The sequence below is a fragment of the Charadrius vociferus genome, unplaced genomic scaffold (genome assembly GCF_000708025.1).
Source record: "Charadrius vociferus isolate BGI_N301 unplaced genomic scaffold, ASM70802v2 scaffold730, whole genome shotgun sequence".
NCBI classification, from domain to species: domain Eukaryota; kingdom Metazoa; phylum Chordata; class Aves; order Charadriiformes; family Charadriidae; genus Charadrius; species Charadrius vociferus.
In genome coordinates, this window is record NW_009646225.1 from 251,494 (window position 1) to 278,775 (window position 27,282).

The 27,282-nt window shown below is 43.8% G+C and overlaps 2 protein-coding genes across 2 annotated transcripts; both read left to right on the forward strand.

Annotated features, from left to right (window-relative positions):
- The first annotated feature begins 1,359 nt into the window (after positions 1–1,359).
- On the forward strand, positions 1,360–6,672 carry TMEM106A (transmembrane protein 106A). Its single transcript, XM_009894202.1, has 7 exons — positions 1,360–1,564; positions 1,988–2,051; positions 2,452–2,611; positions 3,129–3,269; positions 3,838–3,881; positions 4,527–4,580; positions 6,552–6,672. Exons 1-7 carry the CDS (start codon positions 1,360–1,362, stop codon positions 6,670–6,672), a joined length of 789 nt encoding a protein of 262 aa, XP_009892504.1.
- Positions 6,673–7,913: 1,241 nt separating this feature from the next.
- On the forward strand, positions 7,914–23,017 carry DHX8 (DEAH (Asp-Glu-Ala-His) box polypeptide 8). Its single transcript, XM_009894319.1, has 23 exons — positions 7,914–8,025; positions 8,441–8,526; positions 9,146–9,218; positions 9,723–9,808; positions 10,432–10,541; positions 10,649–10,960; positions 11,256–11,400; positions 11,984–12,187; positions 12,715–12,802; positions 13,140–13,237; positions 13,768–13,915; positions 14,305–14,486; positions 16,056–16,250; positions 16,454–16,639; positions 17,151–17,361; positions 17,680–17,861; positions 18,612–18,752; positions 19,040–19,195; positions 20,017–20,154; positions 20,581–20,709; positions 21,747–21,943; positions 22,080–22,259; positions 22,798–23,017. The coding sequence occupies exons 1-23, from the start codon at positions 7,914–7,916 to the stop codon at positions 23,015–23,017; spliced, it is 3,579 nt and encodes a 1,192-aa protein (XP_009892621.1).
- Positions 23,018–27,282: the final 4,265 nt, after the last annotated feature.

Here is a 27,282-nt window from a genome sequence, read left to right on the forward strand (position 1 = left end):
CCGGTTTCCGAAAGGCCAGAGAACATCAACTGAGGGCGCGGGCGACGCTGCAGCCTCACTGCCCGGGACCCTCGGGAGGCTGCAGAGATGGGACGTGCAGTACAATGTAATAAGGCCCTTCCAGTGTTAGAAAAGCGCAGATCCTGCAGGCGTCTTTGTCCCGCCCTTCCCCTCGGCGTGCTGCACGAGGGTGGGGAGCGCCGAATTACCCGGAGCCTCCGTGCAGTGGCCCTGCAGAGCCACATACCTGGGGTACGGGGCTGCTGGAAGGCCCCTCTGGCGCCCCAGGGCCGAACGGGCTGTGCTGCAGCCGTGTCCACCCCTGCGGGTTAAATGAGATCCCGGTTCTTCCTCTGTCAGCGAGGAAACCAGTAGCTGCCCCTGGAATCAGCTCACGCCCTGCGGTCGTGGCCCAGGTCTGTGGGCTGTGGAGTGAGCCCCGTGCTCTGCAGCTCTGCTGCGGTGGTTCTCCACTGCCAGACAGCGACTTCCATCCCCAGTGTGTTTTATAACGGAGCCCCGAGCGATTATTCACACAAAGCTTCTGGATCATCTGCACAAATGTAGAAGCAGCCGGCTATCAAAGCTAAACATCCTCCCTATACTTGAGTTGCTGAAACGAGACTGCCTTGAGGAGAGACTGGCAGAGGTAGGAAACTGCATTCGACTGATGTCTTTGATGGAAATACAGTTGCTTTTATTCAGCTTGGTATTGTTAGTGCTTTTGGGAGGATTACTGGGAGCTGATGTAGAAGTTTTGGATTGTCAAAAGCCTGGGGAAACTAGTTCAACTGTCTTTTTAATTTTTTTAAAATAGGCTATTATTAGATTCTGTTATTTTATTTTGCGTATTTTTAGATTCTGTTTGCACGCTGTTTGATTTTAGTCAGGCTACTGTTACTGTTAGTAACGCTGTGCTCAATTGGGATTGCCAAGGCCTTGATGTTCAGGTGAGTTTCCTGTTGGATGTAGGTGAATAGTGACCAGTCAAGAACTTGGCAGTTGTGCTTCTGGGCTGTGTTGTCATCTTGAAACCTTCAGGAGCTTTGAGTTCGTGTTCCCCTCTGTTACCAAATGCTATGAGATAAAGATGAATCTGGTATGCTACTCTGTAGGGTGGCATTCTCCTGCAACCAGGGTATCTAGAAGAAGATTGAATGTTTAAAAGAGGGAGTTACTTGCAGTAACTCATCTTTTAAAGCAACTTCAGACCTGTGCTTTTAGGAAATTTGCTAAATGTTAAGATACTTATGATCTACTACAAATGCTAATGGTGCTGCTCTTGGAGGTTGGTTCACAGAGACAATTTTCTTAATGCAGTTTTGTGTTGGACACCTAGTGAGAATTCTTCCTTCAACCATGGGTGGAAAACTTTCACAGTTCTGGAAAACAACTGACCAAAAGGAGAGTGAAGACAAACTCATCTTACCCAGGCAACTGGACGCTGAAGATGAAATCGCCGATTATGCTAGTATCAACGACACTGCTGCATCCTGTGGGGGCACTGCACGTCAAAGCTATGTCAACTGTCCAACGTGTCAGGGAACAGGAAGGATCCCTGGGGGTAAGTGATTCTTCTGTGTGCTGTGTCAGTGCTTTTTGAGCCTTCTGAGGTTGGTACCTGTCCCTTTGCCTAAAGTCCTTGGTTGAACCAGGTGGTCTTTATTCTGTCTTGGTACCTGCAGCTCACTTGTGACAGCTGTGGACTGCCTTTATTGGGGGAGGATGGGGTGGGAAGGCAGGGAGTGCTGTTTCTAGATAAGTACTCAAAGCCCACCCTGGAGCCCCTGGAGAATTGTTGTTTCTGGCCAGAGATGGGAATGCTCAAACTGGAATCTTACTTGCCTCACACTTGCCTTCTAATTGGACCTCACCTGTGATGTGAGTGCAGATGGACACTAGGCTGCTGTGCAATGTCCTGCAATGCAGTTTGTGTTATTTACTTGTGTGCTTGGTGTGGTCTCTGATCTGCTGCCACCTCTTTCAGAGCAAGAGAAGCAGCTGGTGGCTCTGATTCCATATGGTGACCAGCGGCTAAAGCCTAGACGAACGTAAGTCCTGTTAATTTTTTCCCTTTTCTCATCTTTTGAATGTTTCTTCTGCGTATGAAGAAAAGCCTCAGTCCTTTGGGTGTTTTGCCCTTTGTGCTCTGTCTTGCAGCACATTTGGTGTTTGCTGTGTCTCTTCAGCGATAGCGGATGTTGGACAGTCTCCTATGTGCTGTTGCTGGGGCTCTCCGGCAATTTGTACCGTAATGCACCATGTCAGTGTGTGGGATTGTACCCCGCTTCTGCTATGATTTGGTAGCTGGCAAATAGTTCTGCACAAACCTATCCCAGTTTTCTGGCACCCAAGCTTTTATTGTCTCCCTGCTTTGAGCTGGAGCAGAACTGCAGGTGCTTGCAGGCGACAAACGAAGAGAGTGATTGCGGCCTTGGTGCTGTTTTGCAGGAAACTCTATGTATGTCTTGCTGTGACAATCTGCCTGCTGACGACATCGCTCAGTATTTTCTTCCTGTTTCCTCGCTCCATTACCGTGCTACCTGCAGGGCTGAATGCCTCCTCCGTTGGCTTTAATGCTACCACCACCAGTATGTACCTCAACATGACGGTAAGTGCTCAGTTCACACAGTCCAAAGGGTGGATCCGAAGGGATCCCTGCTTATCTCCTGTGCCACTCCATGTGTAGGCTAACTGACTGATCACTGTCTGAAGTTAGTCTTACCATTTCCACCATCTCCAACCACTCTCTGGTTGCTTGGAATCAATGTCCAGAGTGTATTACAGCATCAAAGGTGTGGCTGGCCTGACTGCGAGTGAGCAAGCCACGCAAAGCAGCTAAAGCAGCTGTGTAGAAGCAGCATTGTGATTAATTCTGGGAACCCATTTTCTTTTGCATCCCTGAGGTGCGTGGTTGTCCCCTTTTGGCTGTCACGGGAGACACTGCAGTGTATGTGCCTTTGTGGCCAGGCTGCGTGTACATCTGAGGATTTGAAAGGGCTGTGGTCCAGTATTGCTGTAAGGTCATAGCAGGAGTACATTTAAAGTAGCTTTGCAACAGTAATATACAGTCATGCTGCAAGGTGATGCATGTTTTGGGTTTGATTTCTTTTTGTTTTTCTCCCTAGAACGTGCTGAACATAACTAATAACAACTTCTACCTGGTCACTGTAGTGCAGCTGGACATAGAGGTTTTGCACCAGTCCCTGGTAGTAGGGAAGACCACCATGAAAACCCTGCTGAATATGAGCCCTTTGCAGAGTGGCCAGGTGAGCTCTGCTGTTTCTTGCATTTTCTCCTAAACTAATCTGGATGTCCTGGACAGGGAGGCGCTTATTGTGTACTTGATACACTCCTTTGTTATCTGTCTGCCAAATACTCAAAGCTCTTCCACAGGCAGCTTCCCACATCCCACTTCAGGAAGGGGTGTTTTAAGACTTTACATGTTGCTGAGTTTGAAGGTTACACATTCCTGGGCAAGGAACATCTGTCTGCTCTTCAGACAGTGGGCTGGGTTGCATGCTTGCCTTAAAATGATGGTGAGCGTAAAAACAGGTTAGACAAAACCCTGGTGAGAGCAGTTTGAGCACAGCTGATCATTCTTGGTGTAAAGGCCAGGTGTGTGGCCTAGATGACCTTTGAAAGGCCTTTTTAGATCCAATTTCTGATTCTATTTTCTTACCTACTGTTAAAAACAATTGTTAGGCTAGACCTTGACATTCAGGTTCAGACACCTAATGAGAATTCAGTTCTCCCTACTTCAGCTCTCCGAATTGTATACAAACATAACTACAGTTCTTGTGTACTTCCTGCTTTCTCTTCTGTTCACATTTGCAGATCTATTATACGGTGGCCAGTAGGATATTGGACAATAACACCTAGTGAGTAATTCTTGAAGGTTTCTTCCCTTGGTTAGTAAGTAGCACTAATGCTTATAGGCTTTTCGTGGCTGGATTTCTTCTGCTGGTCCTGTCTGTGGAGCAACGCTGAGTGAGTGTGTCATTTTAAGTTTGATGTGTGGAGCTGCTCTGGGTACAAGTCTGGCACATCCATTTTAAACTCATTTCCTTTCCCATTTATTGGTATTCTTTGCTTAGAGTTGGCTGAACAATGTTGTTTTCTGTATGTTCTGATGAGTAAGTGATGATATAAATTTGATGTCTAGGTTGTCAACTTTAAATGCTCAATTTGTGAGCAGCTGAAAGTACCTTGTACAAACTGCATTTCTCTGCAAATGAACAGCAAACTACGTGAAGTTCATAGCAACCAAAGCTTCTGTGCAGACAGGGTGGTGCATTGCATATTTACAAGGCCCATGATTACTAGATCCACAGTTACACCAGCAAAAACATGTTTTACTGATGTAGATACTGTTGTGCTTGAAGAACTTTGCCTGCATAGCTGTTGTCAGAACATTGCAATGACAGACATTTTTGGAGAAGCACAGAAGCAATGGAATAATTGAGGACAGGAGACACATGGTGCAGGGAGCTCCTGTGAAATCAATTCTCTCTTTTCTCTTGTAGTAACATTTGCACCTGGACTAAAGTCAAAGTTCACAATGTTCTGCTGCATATACAGTAAGTGATGCCTGGTTCAGAGCTATGACTAACATCCATGTCACCTACGTTATTTCTCAGCTCCCTTCAAGAAGGTCTGCAGTCACTCTTCTTCAAGACCAGGACTGCCTGCAGTGTGAATGAGCTGTTACCCAGATAGGTGTGCTGAGGCACGAGGAAGAGATAATTCTCCAAAGCCTTAACTGCCCCAGCAAGTCCCCTGGATTCAAGCTTACTGACAGCTCAAGCTGTCACTGTTACTTAAAGCAAGCTGGCCTGGCAGACTTCCTTCTGGAATACTGATTGTAGCTGTTGGGAAGTAATTCTTTGGTCCAGAGCTAGAAGCACTGAGTAGTTCAATTATGCCTGCCTACCCTGTGGTGTTGGGGGCAGACTCCTTCAGCCTGGACTCTCTGCGGATGTGTGGATGATTGCCTCCCAGTGTTCTGACAGCAGCTGTCAAGAGCAAGGCAGGACCAAGCAGGCCCTTCTGCAGATTCTGTTGCCTGAGGCGGCTCCTGCCCAGGGGATGGACCAGAGGACCATGCTGAGCTTGGTCCTCGACTGTTTTAGAGTACAACAGGCTCTGCTGGGAAAGAAAATGCAGGTTAGCTGTTCCTCCCTGCCAGGGAGGAAGGAGCACAACTGCAGTTTTATAATACAGCTCCTGCTGGGACAGGTTGCTACTCTTCTGGTCTGAGTTAGAGCTAAAACTGGTCTGTGAGACAGGGAAGCTCTTACGAGGTGTAACAGTGCTAGAATACCTCCATGCAGCCATGAAAGAAGAGTGGTTTTCATTAGCTAAGCTTAAGCCACTTTGGAAAACTGCAGCAGAAATTGTCTCCTTGTGTAGCCTGTGTCCGCTAGAGGGATGTCCCTGCGCATCTCTGCTGACAGGCTCCAGGTTCTGAGCCCGCTCTTGGAAGATGGACCTGTAGGTTCACCATCTGCAGACTATTGTCACCGAGTCCATGATTTCTTCAGGAAGGAGGAACTGCTTTTGTGTTGTGGTCTTTTGTGCTAATCTAAAGCCAGGGATTCACCTGCTGTATCTGGAAGTGGACTGTGAATATTAGGAAAAGTGTTTGATTGGAGAAAGTATGTGAATCTCTTGGAGGCATGCCAGGCTGGAATTCTCCCAAGTCACTAAAGAAATGTCACTGGTGATTTCCCGAAGCACAGGTGTTTAAATCTTAGTCTTCTGTTGCAATTTGAAGGGCTGTGTTGTCAATTCTTTGTTTTATGGGTCTTAATGCAGACTTTAACTGTAATCAGTGCTGAGTGATGTGAAGTTTCAACAGGTGAAGTGTGCGCAGAAGCCCCACGCTACTTGAAGCACAGTAAAAATGGTGTGTTTTGGACAGCATGGAGAACGGCTCTGGCTGTTAAGGCAACTTTGTCCTTAGCTGATGCTATGGGGTGATGGGATCTTTGCACTTTCTACCTGCAAGCTCTCTATTAGCCAGAAGCTGAAGACGATTCCAGCTATTTCTACACTTTCTGCACCACATCTCCTCCTGCCAGTATTACCCACTGACAGATTGTGTATTGTTAGAAGAAACTACTTCATGCAAACAGCTTTTGAGGTGGCACGGAAAAATAGTGATTGAAAGATACATGCTTTTGTCTAGTTAACGCCATAAACAGCCACCCACTGTGACTTGCACTAGCACTTCGGGAACAAGTTAATGGTGGAATGGTACAGGAGCATTATGCTGGGGTAGAAAGTCTGAATGGGCTTCTGGAATGGCCAAACCATCTCTTGTGATGGTAGTGATCTTGTAAACGTTTTTTTTTTTAATGCAGTCGGAAAGATGCTTTCCCTCTCCACCACCTGAAATTGAGGTGAGGGTATCTTGACTGTTGTGTTTGGGGCTATGTAATAGCGACAAAACAGGATGGCAGTGGGAGCTCACCATGGGACCTTCACATTATGAGAAGCCTCATCTGGGACAATCACAAGTGCAGTTCTGGTCTGCTTTTGCCTTGCAGGGGTACCCTGACCTGCACGTACCTGTGTCATTCAGAGCAGCTGGCGTTTGAAGACTACCAGTATGTGGACTGCCGGGGGAATGCCACACTACCTCACCCCCCGTACCACCGCCCGCCGTGACAGGGCCAGGTTGGCAGAGCTTTTGGGTGCAGCGTATTCCACCACAAAGGCAAGTCATAGGGAGACAAACCTCTGGGGCTTCTTCTCAGTCTATGCCTTAAACTGGAGGCTTAGTGTTTCCTGGGTAAGAATTCTCTCTCTCATGCAAAGATGGCAACGTACTTGGTCTTATGAATGTGGACTCTACTGCCCTCGGATTGCAGCTTTCTTTTTTCAGTGCCTCACTATGGCTGATGCTTCAACAGAGTCACCAGTGCATGGGGTGTCTCTGCGTGGCTCATCGGAGTGGGCCACACTGTTTCACTGCTACTGTGGAGGCAGTCCCTGATGAGTCAGACTAACTCTAGTTGTTTCCTCCTTGCATAATTTTGCACTTCTGGCCTGAATTTAAGCATTTCACAACTTGAAAAAGGACTGTGATGAGACTTTTTGGCTGGATTGCGTCTACATCACCAGAATCTAATGACACTTGCATAATCTGCACAAGAACAAGAAACAGGACTGATGTCTCTATCTCTCTGAGTCTTAAGAAAAACTACTGCACGTCATACCAAAACACCTTGCGAGAATGACTCTTGGGTGACTGCTGTTTTAAGCTGTCCAGTATAGCACATGAGAATATGCATTTTTGTACATATGTATTTTTAAAACAAGCTCATCCATTAACTGTTCCTTAATAGCATCCATTTCAGCGAGAAGAAAATGCGTTTTGTATTGTGAACCAAAAAGATTGCTGTTTTCCAGCCAGTGGTATTTGGTGGCCAACACGTGCTGTTTGTTGTATCGTTTTCCTGTATGCTTTGGCACTTAACCCTTTCAACTTGAACAAGCACAAGAGAGTTCATCTCTGACTGGAAAAGTTTAGTTTGCACAAATATCAGGAAGCAGCTCGTTTTGGGGTGTGATGTTTTGGGCCTTGTTTTCTAAAACTGCAAAACTACCTAACAGCCGTCACAGGAGGCACAGCCATGGCAGCCTTCTCATAGAATCAGAATGGTTTGGGTTGAACGGACCTTAAAGACCATCCCGCCGACGAGCGGGGAAGCCTCCTCCGCCGCCGTAGCCGCCTCACCTGGCCCGGTCCGTGCGGCCCTCCCCGCCCGCCCCGCCGCTTCCCCGGGGCGGGCCGCCGGGGCCTGGCCCCACCCGCTTCCCCGTCCGCCCCAAACCCCCGAGCTGCTACTTCCGTCGCGCCCCGGAGGCGGAAGTAGTGTCGGGTGTGCGCGCGCGGGGGTGGAGTCATGGCGGACCAGGGGACTCTGGAGGAGCTCGCGAAGCTCGAGTACTTGTCGCTCGTCTCCAAGGTCTGCACCGAGCTGGATAACCACCTGGGCATCAACGACAAGGACCTGGGTGAGTGCGGCGGGGCCCAGCCCGAGCGTTGGGGATCTGCGTGGCGAGCGCGGCCCGGGGCGCAGCAGCGGTGTCTGTGGCGTTACGGGCCTCAGGGCAGCTATGGGAAGGGCTGTTGTAGCCGTTCCTGTTGGCCAGAACGCGTTTTGCGAAGGGGCTTTTCGAATTCGGAAACAACCCCATGATTTTCCTTCGACAAAACTTGTGAGCGTGAGAAAATGCTTCGATCTGGGCCCTTACAAAAGGCGTTGGGAGGGAAGCGGCAGCTGTGGCGAGTAGTGTTGCAGCTTTTCTGTAGGTAGATAGACCTGGCTGGTCACTGCGTTGCCGGGAGAACAGCCTCTGACCAAACACAAAGTATTTATACTCTCTTTTAACTATTTGTTCTAATTTACTTTCTGCTTTTTCTTCACAGCCGAGTTTGTGATAAGTCTTGCTGAGAAAAATACTACGTTTGACACATTTAAAGCAGTTCTTCTAAAGAATGGTGCTGAATTCACTGTAAGTGAACGTTATTTATGTGTTTTTCTTGTTCTTGTATTTTTTATAGAGCATTTCGTTTTAAAGAGAGAGGCACAAGGAATGATTATTGGTTTTCCTCAATTGGGAACCTATGCACTAATTAGCTCTTGAGTATTTCTGTCTCATCAAACCATGCCTCTTCCCCTCTTATTTTTTTTTCCAAAAAAAAAAAAACCCAAAACTTTAGTAGTTTTTGCAAGGCATCCTTCTGAGGACCTGAACTGCTTATTGTCTCGCTGAGCATATAAATATGGATGAAACAACTTTTCAGAAAGGCAGGTGCTGTCATAAGTATTTTTATGATGGTTAGATGCTGGATTCGTGAAATCTTCAGAATAACTGTAGGTAGTTTAAATAAATGGTTGAAAATGACAAGTAGAAAAGTCACTTATATGGAATTATCATAATTATTTTCAGATCCCAGTTATTATATCTTTTTAGGATATACATGAAGTCCAGTGATACTTTCTTAAAATGAACCTGCACCTTCAGAATTGAGCTTCTGTTTTGGTCCTACTAATAAACCCTCACTTTTGCCTTCTAATAGTGAAAAACAATGTTGCAGTTATTTCTTAAAGTATTTTATTAAATTTTTCAGGATTCCCTTATTAGTAATTTGTTACGTCTCATACAGACAATGCGGCCTCCACCAAAACCATCTACAAGCAAAGGTATGTATAACCTTGTTTGTCTTAGCAGTTAAGTGCAAAAAAGAAAACAACACTCTTAGTCTTTTGTAGATTTAGGCCATGTTTGGTGAGATTGATGTAGTTAGTATTCTAGTCTTGTAAGGCAAGACATCGTATATTATTGTTGCAGTAGGAGTCTCTGGTAGTGGGAGATTAGCAAAGCTGTTTAGGCCCTGAGAACATACTGAGTATGCTATTTTGAGTATTTATGTATTCCACAGATTCACTAATAATCAGAATTTTATTTGTAGGAAGGTAACATTGTGATCTTTGAATTGAATCTCTGTAAAATCTGTATCAACCTTTGTGTTGAGGTGAAAGTTTAATATACTTTAATTAACTTTAATTAATTAAACTTTATATTCAATTACAGAAAAATCAAGGCAGAATCATTCTAGCTCTTCTAAGTTTGGGTTTTTTGTTTTTGTTTTTGTTTTGTTTTGGTTTGGTTTGGTTTGGTTTTTTTTGTTTTAATCTCAAAATCAGAGACAGTTGTCAAACCCAAATCGGAGAAGGAAAAGTTGAAGGAGTTGTTTCCAGCCCTTTGCAGACCAGACAATCCCAACATCAGGGTAAGGTCATAGTTTCAGATTTCTTTTGTGAGTATGCAAAAACATAATTTAAAAACAAAATCTGTTTTTCTTAGTTTCAAGGGTTTTTTTACATTAATGTGAGTGTCTCCTGCTAATGCATGGATAAAAGTGGACTAAGAGAAACTAATTATAAAATGGGTAGAAGGCTAGTATTATTGCATGTAGTTATCAGGAACAGCTGTTACAGCAGTTGCCATGCTGATCCTGTTTTGCAGAATACATGGAAGATGAGGCTCTAGTGACATCAAGTTTGTAGCCTGGCCTTTCTTACCTAATGTTCAAAGTAATGACAGATTACAAACTAGACAAAAATTTTGGACATTCAGAACTACAAGGGACTTGCATTTTATATTTCTGTAATAATTTGAGGTGTTGAAATGCTGTCTTTTGTATAAAAGCAGAATTGTCTCAATATTGTGGCAAAATACAGGAGTAGCTTTATTACTTTTTTTTTTTTCTGTTTCTCATGTTCTGTCTGATCTTTTTTTTCTATCTTCTATTCCTTCTAAATAGATACGCGTGTGCTTGTCCTTTCTTTAGGCTGATTCTCAGGGACAAACCTTTTATCAGCCTTCTTACAGAATGGTTCTCTGTTCTTGCAGAATATGTTGGATGAAGATGATGTGAAAGTGGCAGCTGATGCACTTAAAGAACTTGAAGCTCTAATGCCTAGTGCAGACAGGCAAGGCAAGCAAAGGAACAGTGACCACCGGTAGGTTTCTAGAATGTTTTTAGGGGATGGTATTGGCAGTTGTTTTTGCCTCCTTGCTCTGTTCTTATGTGGAATTTCACTGCAAATATGTAATGTTTGTTTGTTAGGGCAAAGAAAAAGAGGAAGAGCCGAAGTCGTAGCAGGGACAGGAGACGAAGGCACAGATCTCGCTCGAGGTCTCGTTCTAGGACTCGGGATAAGAACAGGGGAAAATACAGATACCGGTCAAGGAGCAGAAGTCGGAGTCCCAGTAGGGACCGTAAGGATCGAGAGAAATACGTCGAGAAGAGTAATGAGAGATGGAGAGACAAGCACATAGACCGTCCACCACCTGAGGAGCCTTCCATTGGAGACATTTACAATGGCAAAGTCACGAGTATAATGCAATTTGGATGCTTTGTGCAGCTGGAAGGGCTAAGGTAACTTCTGATGTTCACAATGAATCTGGTACTATTCTATTGAGTTTTCTTATCTACTAGTATCTTAAAGAGGTTATGAGGCTACAATAATATGTGCTGGGTTTTGATGCCAAAATGAAGGTCTGTTTCAGAAAAGTAAATTTGACAGCAGAAAATGTTCTTATAAAAACCAGTTTATGAACATACACAAACAATCAGTTGACAACAAAATATTTTAATCCAGACTCTGATCTGAAAGATTGTCAAGAGTAATAAAGTACAGCATCTCATGCCTTTCTGTTTGTTTCACCTACAGGAAGCGTTGGGAGGGCTTGGTCCACATCTCAGAGCTTCGAAGAGAAGGACGGGTTGCCAATGTTGCCGATGTTGTGAGCAAAGGACAAAGAGTAAAAGTCAAAGTGTTATCCTTTACTGGATCTAAAACCAGCCTGAGCATGAAGGTATGGAAAACATAATATAGTGCTTATAATAGAGTTTGTGGTATCGAAATTTTTAAAGATTATGCCTCTTGCTGTTTTTTTCTCTTTTTGATGAAAACTGATATGTAACCCTTGAAGTGGGAGTTAAAAAAATTGAGCTACTGTTCTGTGTTCGTGACCTATTACTTTTTACGCATTTTCTTTAGGTTCTTGTTTTTGATGTAACTGTTCCTAACAGTTTTTTGACTTGACGTGTTAGCTAACTGATAAGGCAAACCTTAAGCTGTTGCTATATTTATCTTCCTTTTTCAGCATGAGAGAGGCATTTCATTTTAAATGAAATCACTGCCATTGCCAAGGCAGAGTAGAGTGTTCCAGGCCTTGGGGTGTACTTACCCTCACAATACCAGATGGGGGGGAAAAAAAAAAAAAAAAAAAAAAAAAAAAAGGCATGCAAAATATCATTTTCTGTGTATGGGCTGCTGTTGGCAGTAGTCTGTCTGAGTAACCTTGTGTTTTCTCTTGTGTTAGAGGAAGTACAATGTTAATAGATAAGTAGAAGTGTAGTTTAGTAAGAGCTGATCGATTAATCAATCTAATGTAGGATGTTGATCAAAACACTGGGGAAGACTTGAACCCGAACCGAAGGAGAAACCTGGTTGGAGAAACCAATGAAGAAACCTCTATGAGAAACCCAGACAGACCCAGTCACCTGTCCCTGGTGAATGCTCCAGAAGTGGAGGATGATAGCCTCGAACGAAAACGCCTCACCCGAATTTCAGACCCAGAGAAATGGGAAATAAAACAGGTGTGTTTTCTATTCAGGGAAATAGGGTGTCAGTCAGTAAAATCGCTAGGGAGTTTCATGAACTAGAATACTGCTCCTTGATTGTTTGTTTGTATAACTTATTTCTTACCTCTAAATTGCTGCCCTCTTGTGACTTGTGACTCCTAGCTTAATTCTAACTATGAAGTTAGCCCTGCTTTGAGCAGGAGGTTGGACCAGGTAACTAGAGATCATTCTGACCTGGGGGATACTGATCTTTAGTTGACACTTAGCTGGTATTTGATTATCAATGCAGTCCTACCATGCATAAGCCAGCTGTCTCACAAGGATGGTATTTAGAGTAACAAAAAGACTATTTGCTCAGAGGCTGGATGACTTGGGGAGACATGTGCCAGAATGTAGGACCTTTCCTTTGTTCTGAAATCACAACATTCCCTTGTTCCTGTTTTGCAAGTCTGGTAATAGCATTAGAACTGAGACCTCATAGGCTGAGTTGTGTTGTGTTCCTTAGTGGGGGCAAATTCATGTTGTATTCATTCTGTTCCCAGATGATTGCAGCTAATGTGCTTTCCAAGGAAGAGTTTCCTGACTTTGATGAGGAGACTGGGATTCTTCCTAAAGTTGATGATGAAGAAGGTATTATTTCCAAGTAGTCATATTTTGTTGGAAATTCCACGTGTTTCTGGATGTGTTTTGATTCAAAAAGAGATGATGATATAAGTGGATGTGAAGTGTCTCACAATTTGCTGTCATCTTAAACATTAGGAACTAGTGTTGCACTGGCCTTATTATTAGTGACATTTGGATGTGCCCTGTCTGTGCATTCTTTTTATTTGTGGTGTTTTCACTTTTAAAACTATTTGATTACATCATAATCAAAAATACACAGGAATTACTGTCTGAAAAAGTACTTTTATGTACCCTAAAGAAGGTGTTTAACTTTGCTGTAAAAATTGTCACTTGTGGATTTTAGATGAGGACCTTGAGATTGAGTTAGTTGAAGAAGAGCCACCATTCCTTCGAGGTCACACTAAACAGAGCATGGATATGAGTCCCATCAAAATAGTGAAGGTAAGAGATTTCCAGGACTAAATCCAATATACTTGACTGAATTAAATAAATATTTGGGAATTTAACAACCAGGTTTCCACCTGGACATTACTGAGAGCCCTGAAAAACATTACCACTGAACTGAGGATCCATTCTTTATTTATAAAGCTGGTTTCTTACTCTAACTGGTGACGGTGAAGTGGAATAATAAAACCGAAATGCACATTAGCGTGCAGCAGCAACCATTTCACATAAGTGTGTTAGAACGTGCTCTCTCTGTTCTGCTTTTTCTTACCTTTTGAAAGTAGAAGGTGGTAGAGAAATACTTAATTTTCATTGGTTATACCCATAATCCTTCTGACTGGACAGTGTAGGGATGCTCCATATTAGAATTTTGTGAGGCTGGGCTAGTGGAAATATCCTGAAACTCGGAGATAAAAAGTTAGTATCTTGTAAAGCATCTTCAGAAGAGGCTTCTAAAGGGCAGTGGTGACAGAGATAATTGAAGCATTGGGAGTGCTTGAAATCTTAACTCTTCTCTTGCTTTCCAGAATCCAGATGGTTCCTTGTCCCAGGCTGCAATGATGCAGAGTGCTTTAGCTAAAGAAAGACGAGAACTTAAACAAGCTCAGAGAGAAGCAGAGATGGATTCTATCCCCATGGGACTGAACACACACTGGGTGGATCCTCTCCCTGATGGTATGTCTGAACACATCTAAGTGTGAACTCTGCCTTTTTTGTGATAGTTGAGTAAGCCAGGAGAAATGTCTAGATATTGTGTTTATCTGCCTCGCTTTAAAAGCGAGGCAAAGTAGAAATGTTTTTCCACTGAAGTGGAAATAGCAATGTCAAGGGAAATGTACAGGTATATCCTGCTGTCCTTCAAGGATATGTCACTAAAAGGTGCAATCACTGGTGAAGTAATTTTTCACATGGAAATTAATGTAATAGTGAGGGGTATACATGGAGGAATTTAGAAAATACGTAAACACATGTATAGAATGCATGGGTGATGGAACAATAGGAGCAGGATCATCAGCCTGTGCTGTGTGAATCGAAATGTAATGGTGAAATTGTTTCTTTTCTAGTGGATGGAAGACAAATTGCTGCAAACATGCGAGGTATTGGGATGATGCCCAATGATATCCCAGAATGGAAGAAACACGCATTTGGTGGCAACAAAGCTTCCTACGGTAAGAAGACCCAGCTTTCCATCATTGAGCAGAGAGAGAGTCTCCCAATCTTCAGACTGAAGGAGCAGCTGATACAAGTAAGACTCTTGAAACAGCATTCTTGCTTGAACAAGCAACAGTTTAAAATCATAGAATGGTTCGGGTTGGAAGGAACCCTAAAGATCACGTAGTTGCACCCCCCCTGCCATGGGCAGGGACACCTCCCACCAGACCAGGTTCCTCAAAGCCCTGTCCAGCCTGGCCTTCAACACCTCCAGGGATGGGGCAGCCACAGCTTCTCTGGGCAGCCTGCGCCAGGGGCTCACCGCCCTCACAGTACAGAATTTCTTCCTAATATCTCACATGAATCTCCCCTCTTTCAGTGTGAAACCGTTACCCCTTGTCCTAATAAAAGTTCCTCCTCACCTTTCTCGTAGGCCTCCTTTAGGGACTGGAAGGGGCTGTAAGGTCTCCCCGGAGCCTTCTCTTCTCCAGGTTGAACAGCCCCAACTCTTTCAGCCTGTCCCTGTAGCAGAGGTGCTCCAGCCCTCTGATTGTCTTCGTGGCCTGCTCTGGACTCTGTCCAACAGATCCATGTTCTTCTGTTTGGGGCTCCAGAGCTGGATGCAGTACTGCAGGTGGAGTCTCACGAGGGTGGAGTAGAGGGGCAGAATCCCCTCCCTCACCCTGCTGGCCACACTGCTGGGAATGCAGCCTAGGATGCCGATGGCTTTCTGGGCTGCATGTGCACATTGCTGGCTCACGTTGAGTTTCTTGTCAACCAACCCCCCCAAGTCCTTCTTCTCAGGGCTGCTCTTAATCCGTTCTCCACTAAGTCTGTATTTGTGCATGGGATTGCCCTGGCCCACATGCACGACCTTGCACTTGGCTTTGTTGAACTTCATGAGGTTTGCACAGGCCCAGCTCCCAAGCCTGTCCTGATCCCTCTGGATGGCATCCCTTTCCCCCAGCATGTTGACCGCTTCACACAACTTGGTGTTGGCAAGCGTGCTGAGGGTGCACTCTATCCCAATATCCATGTCGCCAACAAAGATGTTAAAAAGCACTGGTCCCAGTACCAACCCCTGAGGAACAGCACTCTTCACTGCTCGCCACTTGGACATCAAGCCGTTGTCCACAACACTTTGAGTGCGACTGTCCAGCAAATTCCTTAGCCACCAAGTGGTCCATTCATCAAATCCTTGTCTCCGCGATTCAGAGAGAAGGATATCGTGCAGGACAGTGTCAAATGCTTTGCACAAGTCCAGATAGATGCTGTCAGTAGTGCAGATAGATGATGTCAATAAAAAGAAATATTCTTGGTTTAGCTTATTGACATATGAATAGCCAGTTGATAATTCTGAGTTCAGAACTGTAGTTCACAATAATTATTTTAAATGATTGCATATATATGTATATTTTAATAAAGCTCCAGATATTTATTGATGTAAGTCAAAATTGAAACTGTGATTGTGTTGGCAAGGGATGAATCGGCTAAGCAGTTAAGCAGTTTGCTGACTTGATCGGTAGGAACACTTGTATGATTTTTGGTCTGGGTCAGCTGGAGCAAGAGCAGTAGATGCTCAGTGTAGTCCTAGGTGTACTGTGTTGATTTTTTTGGTTTGTTTTAAAATTTTGACGAGTGTATCTGTTATGATCTTTTTTAGGCTGTGCATGACAACCAGATTCTGATTGTCATTGGAGAGACGGGATCTGGGAAAACAACACAGATTACCCAATACCTGGCTGAGGCGGGCTATACCTCAAGAGGAAAGATTGGATGTACTCAGCCTCGCAGAGTGGCTGCAATGTCTGTTGCGAAGAGGGTGTCAGAGGAATTTGGTTGCTGTTTGGGACAAGAGGTGAATTTCCATGCAGAGGAACATATCAAAATAAGCATGAGGAATAACAGGAAAAATCAGTACTGGAGCTAGTTTGCTCGTGTGTCCATGTGTCTGTTCACTTGTAGGCTGTAAAATGAGCTTGCAGAATAATCAAACTGGGAATGAATGGTGCTAACAACTTAATTCTGTAGCTTCAGTTTCTGTGCGACTCTTCATTCTAGGTTGGCTACACCATTCGATTTGAAGACTGCACTAGCCCTGAAACTGTTATCAAATACATGACAGATGGTATGTTATTGAGGGAGTGCTTGATAGATCCTGATCTGACTCAGTATGCCATTATCATGTTGGATGAAGCCCATGAGAGGACCATACATACAGATGTGCTCTTTGGACTACTGAAAAAGGTAATGTAGCATTTGATTTTTTTTTTATTTTATTTTTATTGCTTCAGTGTCCTCTGTATGTTATGTATGGGTAGGAGTGCACAGGGAGAGGCGAGGTCACACAAGTCAAGTTCATTTATGTGCTCTAAGAGTCTCTTCTGAAGCAAAGCAAATGACGTTAAGGGTTTGTAGTCCGAATTTTCATGAAATGAGCCTCTGTGTGAAGGCAAAGCAAGCAAAATTCAGCAGAAACAATGAGAATTGGTAGTCCAGGATGCGTGGAGGAGGAGTGTTCATGCTTTGCTCTTCCTTCCCTGGCAAAGGCTTTCTGTGATGGGTGCTGCGAAGAAAGGTTTGAAATGTGACCTTAGCAGTCAATTGTTTGAAATTCTGGCTACCGGAATGAGCTGACCCTCTTCTCAGACATCAAAATGCCTGATATTAGTGGTCATATTTCTCTGACTTATGTCAAGTGCCATATGTTAATAGTCCCAAAGGCAATAAATGACTTGAACTTTCTATCCTGCTATAGACAGTGCAGAAACGGCAGGATATGAAGTTGATAGTGACGTCAGCAACGCTGGATGCTGTGAAATTCTCTCAGTATTTCTACGAAGCGCCAATCTTCACAATTCCTGGCAGAACATACCCAGTAGAAATTCTGTACACGAAAGAGCCAGAGACAGATTACTTGGATGCCAGTCTGATTACAGTAATGCAGATCCACTTAACAGAGCCACCAGGTGAGTGGAGAATGGTCATGCCTGATCGGTGATTTAAGGACTAATACCTATGAGCAATGTCTTTTTAAGTCATGGATCATGTATTACTAACATGAGCAAAATGGTCTCAGCACTATCCTCTATTGTTTGCAAATATGCTAAATAAAATGCTGAAAAAGTTGGGTGAAAGACTGAAGTATGTTGCTTCTGGCTAAGAGTTGTTGCCCAGGGGCTAGCAAAAGTTGGGGATCCTCTGCTTTAAATCGAAAAAGTGAGGGATGGCAATGCAGGAGTTGTACTGAACAGAATTGATTCTATTTTAATTTAACTTTTATGCAGGTGACATTTTGGTGTTTCTAACTGGTCAGGAAGAGATTGACACTGCCTGTGAAATCCTCTATGAGAGGATGAAATCTCTAGGACCTGATGTTCCAGAGTTAATTATCCTACCAGTATATTCAGCTTTACCCAGTGAAATGCAAACCAGAATCTTTGACCCGGCCCCACCAGGAAGCAGAAAGGTAATTTCAGCTAAGCATGGCTTAATCTTCTGCTGATACATTTTAATAGTGGGGTGTATTACACTCTTAATCAGATGTTTTTTCTTTTTTTTTTCTTTCTTTTTTTTTTTTTTTTTAGTACTTGTGATTCTGTTAGTTCAACTTCAGACAAAATGATGTAGTTTTGGAGAAAAGGTGTCTTATGTAGCTTAGAGCACGTTTTTGGTTGCATACATGCCTATATGTGTCATCTAAGCCTTTGGAAATATATATAAAAACATCTGGTGTAGCAGACCTCTGTGGGATGTTCTTGGTGTGTTCTTTAATGCTGCCTTTAAAGGACGTTAAATTTAGTGAAATCTAAATACAATTCCTGTTGGATGGATCTACATTTCCTACCAAACAGCTAATATCTAGAGAGATATTCTCTGGAAGATTGTTCTCTTAAATATGGACTGTTTGAGTGATAGGCAAAAATTCTCCCTGAAGTCAGTGCAGTCTGCTTACAAATTTATAACGATCTTTCATTTGCTTTTAATTGTGGATTTTATCATGCTCTTTTCCCATATTGCCCAAATCTAAAACAAATGTAGGTACTTAAAACCTGTCCATCTCTTACTGTAGCATACTTCTCCTTTCAATGTTAAATGATAGTAGTTGCATTTATAAAAAACTGCTTGTATCATGTAGAATGGATTGTTTAAGTTGAGCAGCATGGTTGGCTTTGCAACCAGAGACTCAATTGGTACTGAATCAGGCTGTTGCTTGCAGGTTGTCATCGCCACTAACATTGCTGAGACATCTTTGACTATTGATGGAATATATTACGTAGTCGATCCTGGCTTTGTGAAGCAGAAAGTTTATAACTCCAAGACTGGAATTGACCAGCTGGTTGTTACACCAATTTCACAGGTAGGCGTTCTGTGTTTGATGATTTTTTTTTTTTTTATTTTTTTTTCCTGCTCATAATGCATGTCTTGATGATGTGGTGCCCAAGCACATGGAAGCAAAGTGAGGCAATAATGAAACCACATTTTTGATAACTCCTTGAGGCTCTGCCTAAAGAATGCGTACTCTCCTGGGTTGTATTGGAAATCTCTTTCTATTAATACAAGTAAAATTGTGAATAATTAATTATTTTCCTTGTTTTCGCCTGTGCCTGTTTGCACCTGTTCATTGAGATGCCTTCTTACCTTTAGGCTCAAGCAAAGCAGCGAGCAGGAAGGGCTGGGAGAACAGGACCAGGAAAATGCTATAGGTTATATACAGAGCGTGCTTATCGAGATGAAATGTTAACCACCAATGTGCCTGAAATCCAGAGAACAAATTTGGCCAGTACGGTACTCTCCCTGAAGGTGGGTATTTCAAGCCAACATGATCGTAAGTTTTTCAATAAATGAGTCTCTGCTTTTATGAGCCTCGTGAAGTACTTCTGTAATTTCAGATTCTTCTAGTGAACAGAGGTGTTTTAGAAGGGAGACTGCATCAAATGCAATCCTCAGGCACTGAGCTTGCTCCTGCATTTTTCTGTTGAGCATTAGAATGTTGAATATCCACCTAAATTACAAGTCTCAGCTGTGCAGAACAGTTAGTCGCAGGAGGTTTGACAAACAGGAATCTTATGGGCAGTACACATTTCCTATGTAAGGTACATTCATGTTCTTAACAGATAAGACACACTCTTTTAGGGTGGTTTTTGATCTCCAAACATGTGTGTACCATCCCTCTGGGAGTCCACAAACTGGATCTAAGTCGGTACATAGCAGCTGTGGAAGCTGCTGCCTTTCCCCTTTTCTGTGAATAAGGGGAAGGGCAGAGACATATTTAGTGTCCATTGGAGCTGTCAAGCCACACTGGTTTATAAGGCGGGAAGTCCTCAAAACCAGCATATGTGTCTCCTCAATTAAATCATCTTACTTGAGATGTGTGGAACAGTACCAAAGAAACAGATTGGAAAACTGGATGGTGGGTGAAAGCCATGGGCCAATGCAGATTATCTCAAATGAAGAAGTATAGCCACGTATTTGTGACTGCAGTTACAGTCAAGATACGGACATGAGGTTAGGGTTGCGTAAAGTTCTGTAGTGCCTCACTGTTTAATGGTTATGTATCACTGGCTGGAGTTTGGTGTCTTACTTCTCAGTGTTTTAACTTGCATTTTCTCCACTCTGTTCAGGCTATGGGCATCAATGATTTGCTCTCCTTTGACTTTATGGATGCTCCCCCAATGGAAACTCTCATAACTGCCATGGAGCAGCTGTACACCCTGGGGGCTCTGGATGATGAGGGACTGCTCACTCGACTTGGGCGCCGGGTAGGTGTAATAGAATACTTCTTAGCGCTGAATAGGTTGCAGATATTTAGGGGGTGATACGAGAGTAGGTGTATAAGGACTTGCCTAGCACTGTTGGTTTCTTTTTTCTATTATTCTCTTGTGTTTTATTGGTAGCTTTTCACTTACTCGTTACATATCTTCTGCTTTTTAAGGAGGAGCTATTATTTCTCCTTATTCATAAGGTTACTTTCATTAATGTCTAAAATTTTCAGGTAAGTATTAGAATATTCCTGTGATAGTGAACATAGACAAATAATTTGTGTCACGTTGAGTAAAGTTATTCTGGGTAAAGCATACTGCTTTGGAACGAAAGCATGGAAGAGAAGGCATTGCTCTCTTTTACACTGAGAGAACTCAAGATCTTTCCAAGATGCTGCAGGGTACCCTGAAACAGGTTTCTTGCAGATGGCAGAATTCCCCTTGGAGCCTATGTTGTGTAAGATGTTGATTATGTCTGTACATCTGGGATGCAGTGAGGAAATGTTGACGATAGTCTCCATGCTGTCAGTACAGAACGTGTTCTACAGGCCAAAGGTAAGGAATGCAGCCAAGAAGCAGCAGCATTATGGTTTGGGTGGTTTTTGTGTGCCTGCCTCCGGTGTCAGAGAGTGAGCCTATTTGCTAAAATAAACCTGTAGCTTGGTTAGACTGTGCTCATACGTTACATTTCTGATGTACCTTTTGGGTACCCTGTAGCTATGGGTGTTGGCGGTTTCTTTGCAGATGGGAAGATGAAAGTTAGAAGTCTCATATTCTCTTTTGTAACACACACAACCCTAAACCAATTCAGTCCCAGCTCTGGAGGTCAGAATGCCTTTGTCATTTTCAGATACAAAGAATGTATTTCTTCATGGCAGTCCTATCCTGTGTTGATTTCTTTTAGCTCAGCAAGCAGCAGGCTGTGGTGTAATAGGACTGCTCAACAGCAGACTCCACTTGAATCCATTATTTCTTCATTATGATGGTGTGTTGCAGTTTAGTCTGTTAACTTCAAATTTTATTTATGTAGCCACATTAGTGTGTTACCTGCAGATTTGAGAAGTGGGGAGAGGTGGATAGGTCAGTAGGGTCAAAGCTACTATTTCAGGACCTTTGATGAGTAATTGAGGTTGCTTCTAAAGCAATTAAAAAACCTAGCTAGTTCAGTGCACGCATATTCTTCCTACAGTATAAATGAGCCATTTACTTTGAAGTGTCCTTTCAAAAGTAGGGACTGAAGTTGAATACAGAGTATCATTCAAAAAAAAAAGTTAATCTTTTTTGGTCAGGCCCGTGTCACCCATGGGAGAGTCTGTATGAGGTCAGTCCTTGGCAATAACAGTTCTAGGCCTTCCTTTTGTACAGGCATAGTTTTGGCTTAATGAGAGCAGTCCCAGCGACCTTTAGATTTCCATCTTTTGGTCTTTAGTCAGTCACCACTCAAAATTTTGTGTTGTCTTCTCAGTCTTATATTATGTTTCTTGGTAGACTTTTTGTCATGGTATGAGGGACAAGGAGACCGTGTCCTCCGTGTTGCATAAGGATTGTCTCTATGATGTAAACACCCGATTGATACATATTTTGTATGTTAGGATAAACAAGCACTCGCTGATCAAAAGAAGGCCAAGTTCCATCAGACAGAAGGTGACCACCTCACTCTGCTGGCTGTGTACAATTCCTGGAAGAATAATAAGTTTTCAAATCCCTGGTGCTATGAAAATTTTATCCAGGCTCGATCCTTACGCAGGGCACAGGACATCCGCAAGCAGATGTTGGGCATTATGGATAGGTGAGCATGTCGAGAAGGACAAGTTTTGTGTTCTTACACTGCAGTAGCTAAACAAAATTTGTTAATCTGATGTTGGTAGCTGCACCCAAATCTGGAGAACTCTTACTCTTTTTTCTCTTTAACTCTTGTCTGGCAGGCACAAGCTGGATGTGGTATCCTGCGGGAAGGCAACAGTTCGAGTCCAGAAGGCCATCTGTAGTGGCTTCTTCCGAAATGCAGCAAAGAAGGATCCCCAGGAAGGTTATCGGACACTCATCGATCAACAAGTGGTCTATATCCACCCATCCAGTGCTCTCTTCAATAGGCAGCCAGAGTGGTAAGGAAGGCAACATCATGTAATTTTCTCTTTCAATTCAGATTTGCTAACTGAAAAGGTGGTGGAGTGCAGTATCTGTGGAGTACAGGTGAAAGTATATGCTGCTGATTTCTCGGCAATGAGCAGAGCAAGGAAAGTTTCAAGTCTGCTTTTGGCTCTTTCTGCTGCTAAAATCAGTGCCTGTGCGGAGATGAGACTTACTTTTTTGAGCCAAGGCCAGGCCTGGAGCCTGCAGTTCTGTGTTTCTGTATTGTGGAAGTGAGTTTAAAACACTGAGTGTTCAGGGCGCAGGAAGGGAGTGGGGAGAGGGAGACTTGTTTTAAAGTGGATGAAGTAGTTCTGTGCTGAAGAGTAGTTCTGAAGTAGGAGAGGGGAAGAAAAGATAGCTCTTTTGGACCCTGCGTTAGAGCTTATAAGGAACCTTACACTGAAGGAGGGTGAAACTGAGATAAAGGGGCAAGCTTAGGTACTCCAGGCCTTGCCTTGTCTCTTGTTGTTTGGAAAAACTAATTTCCAAAGTTGCTGTTCCTTTTTGCAGGGTGGTGTATCATGAACTGGTGCTGACCACTAAGGAATATATGCGTGAAGTGACAACTATTGATCCTCGCTGGCTGGTGGAATTTGCGCCAGCTTTCTTCAAGGTTTCTGATCCAACCAAGCTGAGCAAACAGAAGAAGCAGCAGCGGCTGGAACCACTGTACAATCGCTATGAGGAGCCCAATGCTTGGAGAATATCACGTGCATTCAGGCGGCGATGAGCCCAGTTCCCTTTCGGACTCTTGTTCATTTTATACTTGTGGGACTGATTTTTGCATTGTTGCAAGTATCCTGAAAGAAAGGACATACAGTTGGAGCTTACCTACAAAATGAACAGAAAATAAGTATTTTCTGAGGGAAAGCACAAGGAGGCGATGTGCGCTCATGTCAGCTACCCCTCAGATTCCACAGCTGCATGACAAATGTCCCGAGTCTCCTCAGTGTGTTGCATCATTTCAGGAATGGTTCCTGAAGCACTTCTTTAGTCAGTTTCCTTTTAAGAGACAAAGCCTAAGACTCGGAAATCTGGGCACTGAGCTGAACAACAACAAAAAGATAATGATTAAAAAATAGTTGTTCACTCACCTAACTGTATTCTGAATGACCACACAAATAGAGGCTGGAATAGTTTGTTTCTTTACCCTGCTAAAAAGGATTTATTTCTCTTTATGCTTTTGGACAGTGGCTGTTTTTTGGGAGCTGCTTGTTCTCCATTTTTCCTGCTTTATGCATTTTTCTGTTCATTGTAACTACTTGCCTTTTATGCGAGCCGTCTGTGGTGAGATATTTACTATCTGTGGCTTTGGGATGAGGCAGGAAAGATCCCTTGAAACCCAGCTAGAATGTCAGTTAGACTTGGACCATGGCACAGGTCAGACTGAAAGTCTTATCCTTCATCACCATCCCCTGTGTGCTGAAGGCTAATATATCAAACGGTAATTAACCACATCCACCCTGTAGCACGGCTCTGTCTGTGAACATAAGTGGTTACAGATGTTTAGACTTTCTATACAATGTATCATGTGTTTTATTTCCACTTACAATGTTTGGTGACATCACAACTGTTGATTTTTTTTTTTTTTAATGTAATATGGTCTTACAGCTAAAATGTCTGTAAAACATTGTGTAACAGTTCCTTGTTTAAAAAGAAATTGACTATTCAGTGTGTGCTATGTCCTGCTGAAGCTCTGTAAATTATTTTTTCTGTTGCAAACAGATGAAACTTATTTGACTTCATAGCTGCAGGTACCCAATTATTATTTTTTTTTTCCAAAGCTGGGCCATTTGCTAAAATTATTGTTGAAATGAGTAGAATGAAGTTGGGTGGTTGTTTTACGCTCAATGAATTTGAAGAATGTTTCACACTGAAAAGTAGCTATATTAGAAATCTGTATGTATGTACAAAGGTGGGCAGGGATGTTGTAAATACTGTTTTACAATGTTGTATAAATGCCCTGAGCTTTCCCGTGGTGTTGCATCTTCATGAAGTTAAATAGAAGTTTGTAAGTTTGAAGGCTTTTTTCATTATGGCATTAGGTAGAGAAAGTTGTCCTATTGCATACTCTTCCGAGCATATTCTCCTTCCACAAACTCTGCAGCTGCATCTGTTACTGTTTTCTATGAAAATTTGTACTTGACTTTCAAAAGTCAAACGGAAGATGTAAAAGATAAAATGTACACAGTGGGAGTCCCAGTTGTGCAGCATAGTTTGAGGTATATCTGTTCCAAATTCATTTTGTATTTGCTTCTCCAGTGTAGCCTCTTTCTGACTTACTGTAGGGGAAAACATTGACAGCGAGTATTTATTTTTTTTTAAGTAAACAATTTTCATCTGTTCTGCGTGTATTATTTCTCTCCTTGGTGTAATTTCTTCAGTAATATCCTTTAATTCATGTACAGAAACTCTTCCATGTCAACCTTAGCTGCTTGCTTTGGGACTATCCCACATCCAAAACTAGCCTGTGAAACAAGAATGCTGGCTAACACACTTGAACCACTTGCACATTTATTTAAAACAAGTTTTATCAACCAGTTACTACTCTGACCAAACTAACAGTAGTTAGTTACAAGTGAGCAGAGGGGAAAAACAGGGTTACAGACAAAGTGAGAATAACTAGGCAAGAATAAACGGAAGGAACATAATGGGTTCCCGCAAGAGGTTGGCAATATGGCACCAGCCTTGTGGGGGGTGCAGGGGGCGTAGCTGAAGGCTCAAGCTATGGTTGGTTTTGATTTTTTTTTCTCCTGGAAGACCAAGGAGCAATGTGAAATGCTGAATGGTTCCTCTGATGGATTCCAAGCTGTCTGTGAACCTCTCTACTCCCCAAATGTTGTGGATACATTTAATGCAAGTAACATGGACGAGGCGTTGCTGGTTCCTGTCTTCCCTCTGGTTCCCCAGAGGTTGATGTGGTGGTCCTCACCCAGCTGGGGACCTCATTCTGCTTGTGGAGATGTGAGTCTTTCTGAATGGATGGAGCAAACAATCCTTTGTCTCAAACTCCCGCAGCATGTGCCGTAGGCCAGTTCCCACGTGTTGGCTCATTGTCACGAGCGAAGGATTCACAGCAAAAGAATAACTGACACATTCAGGTGTACACACGCACTTGCACACATCCAAGCCCAACCTTTTGCCCTAATGCAAGAAAGATAAATACGACTTTTTTCAGCCAGCCCCACATATGCTCCATCTGTTATAGTAACTACCTTAACCTCATTAATGGGCTTGTTACCAGAGTCGGTGTGACAGCAATGTGCTACTTACACAATGGGGGTTTTGTTTTTCAGTAATTCAGTTTTCATGAGGTTGCTGTGACAATTGCAGAAGGCTGTGATACCGGCCCATTAGCAGTTTCATGGAATTTTTCATTTATGAAGGTATTGTTCTTCCAAGCCAGCTGGGAATACAGTGAGTGAGTATCTGATTTTAGCAAATGTGTTTTGTATGTGTATGCCCTGTAACTTACATAAATCCTCTGGCTGGTCTGCCCATACACTGGAGGTGGAGAAGTGGGGCTGCACTGGTCTGAATATGCTGGTTTATTTGGATCAAAAATAATCTTGTAGGTCTTGCAGCTGGTGGGCCTGTTGGGCTGTCCAAACACAGCTCTGCTCTGCAAGCTGCACTGACAGCAGTGCTTTTTGTTAAGTGTAGAGAAGTCTCCCGTTTGTTTGAGTTCAATATTAGTTCACTCCTAGAAAAAGGGCGAGGAGGTGGAAGTGAACTGGATCATACTCAGTCAGTGGCAGATCCTGGCTATTTTGGAATGTGAATGTTAGTTTCTACTGTTTAGGTCTGTGACAGTGACATTGTCTGAAAAGCCTGTGGGTGGAAATCCAGTGCTAGATTTTCTTCAAGTTTAGGAAACGTAAAATCTATCAGAGGTGTGGGGAGACGCCTTATAAATTCTTATGCCTCTCTTGACTTTGATTAATTCTCCACCATGTCCATTTAGGACTTAAAAATGGAGCTTCTGCTCTGCCCTGTCCCCCTACTCATAAGCCTGCCTCCCGGAAAAGTTGAGGTGGACTCATGGCCCTGAGGTGGATTTGGTTTTTACTGAAGTAATTCAAATGCTGTTTTTCTCTCCCCCAGCCCCTGTGCTGCGCTCCTGTTTGAGCTCTTTTCTGTGGCCATGACGCTCGGCCTCGCTGTGAAGCAGGATCAGTGGGAATTCCCTGGCCACTTTTGCTTCCAGGATTTAGGGTGTTCAGCAGAACATCAGCTGCCACCAAACGCAGGGCTGTGGGTAGCCTGAGCTCTGAGAAAGCCATGTGCTGAGGACATGTGCTGTGTTGCAAACGAGCTCCTGTGCAGCAGTTAGGGAGCACTCGTTTGGGAGCTGAGTTGGACAGAGCCAGAGAAGAGGTGAGGACCCGCTGGGTGACACAGGTGGCTGCTGCCAGTGTGGAAGGCCGAGCTCCCAGCCCCTGCCCTCTGGGAGGGGAAGCAGCTGGAGGCTGTTCTCTGTGCCTCTCCTCTCGGGGGCTGTTGGGTCTCTGGGGTCTTTTCTGCCTTTAATCAGCCTTAGGATGTGGGGGCAGTCAGGGCAGGCTATGCCCTGCCTCGGTAGCGTTGGATAAGCGTGTGGTGCCGCAGAGCGCTGCTGCGCCCGCTGTCCTGCAGCTCAAGCCTCCGGCCAGGCCCCACCGGCCCCTGAGCCCTCGCTGCTCCCAACACCAGCGGATGGTCCATGAAAGGACCAACAGCGGCTGGTGGAGCATGAGGCACTCGGGACTGTAGTTGTTGTGTGTTGAGATGTGGGGGCGAAGTTCAGCTGAGAGTGCCAGTGCTGAGCTGGGGCAGCCGAAGGCATGTGGCTACCAGCGTTCTCTGCGTTGCAGCGCCGGGCCGCAGTGGGGGGTGTCAGGGCAAGATGGGGTGAAATGATCTCCAGCTGGCACGGCCCTGAGCTGGCCAGGGGGTGGTCTGACCTCTTCCTCTAGGAAGAACCTCTGAGGAAACCTCTCCTGAGGAAACCTCTCC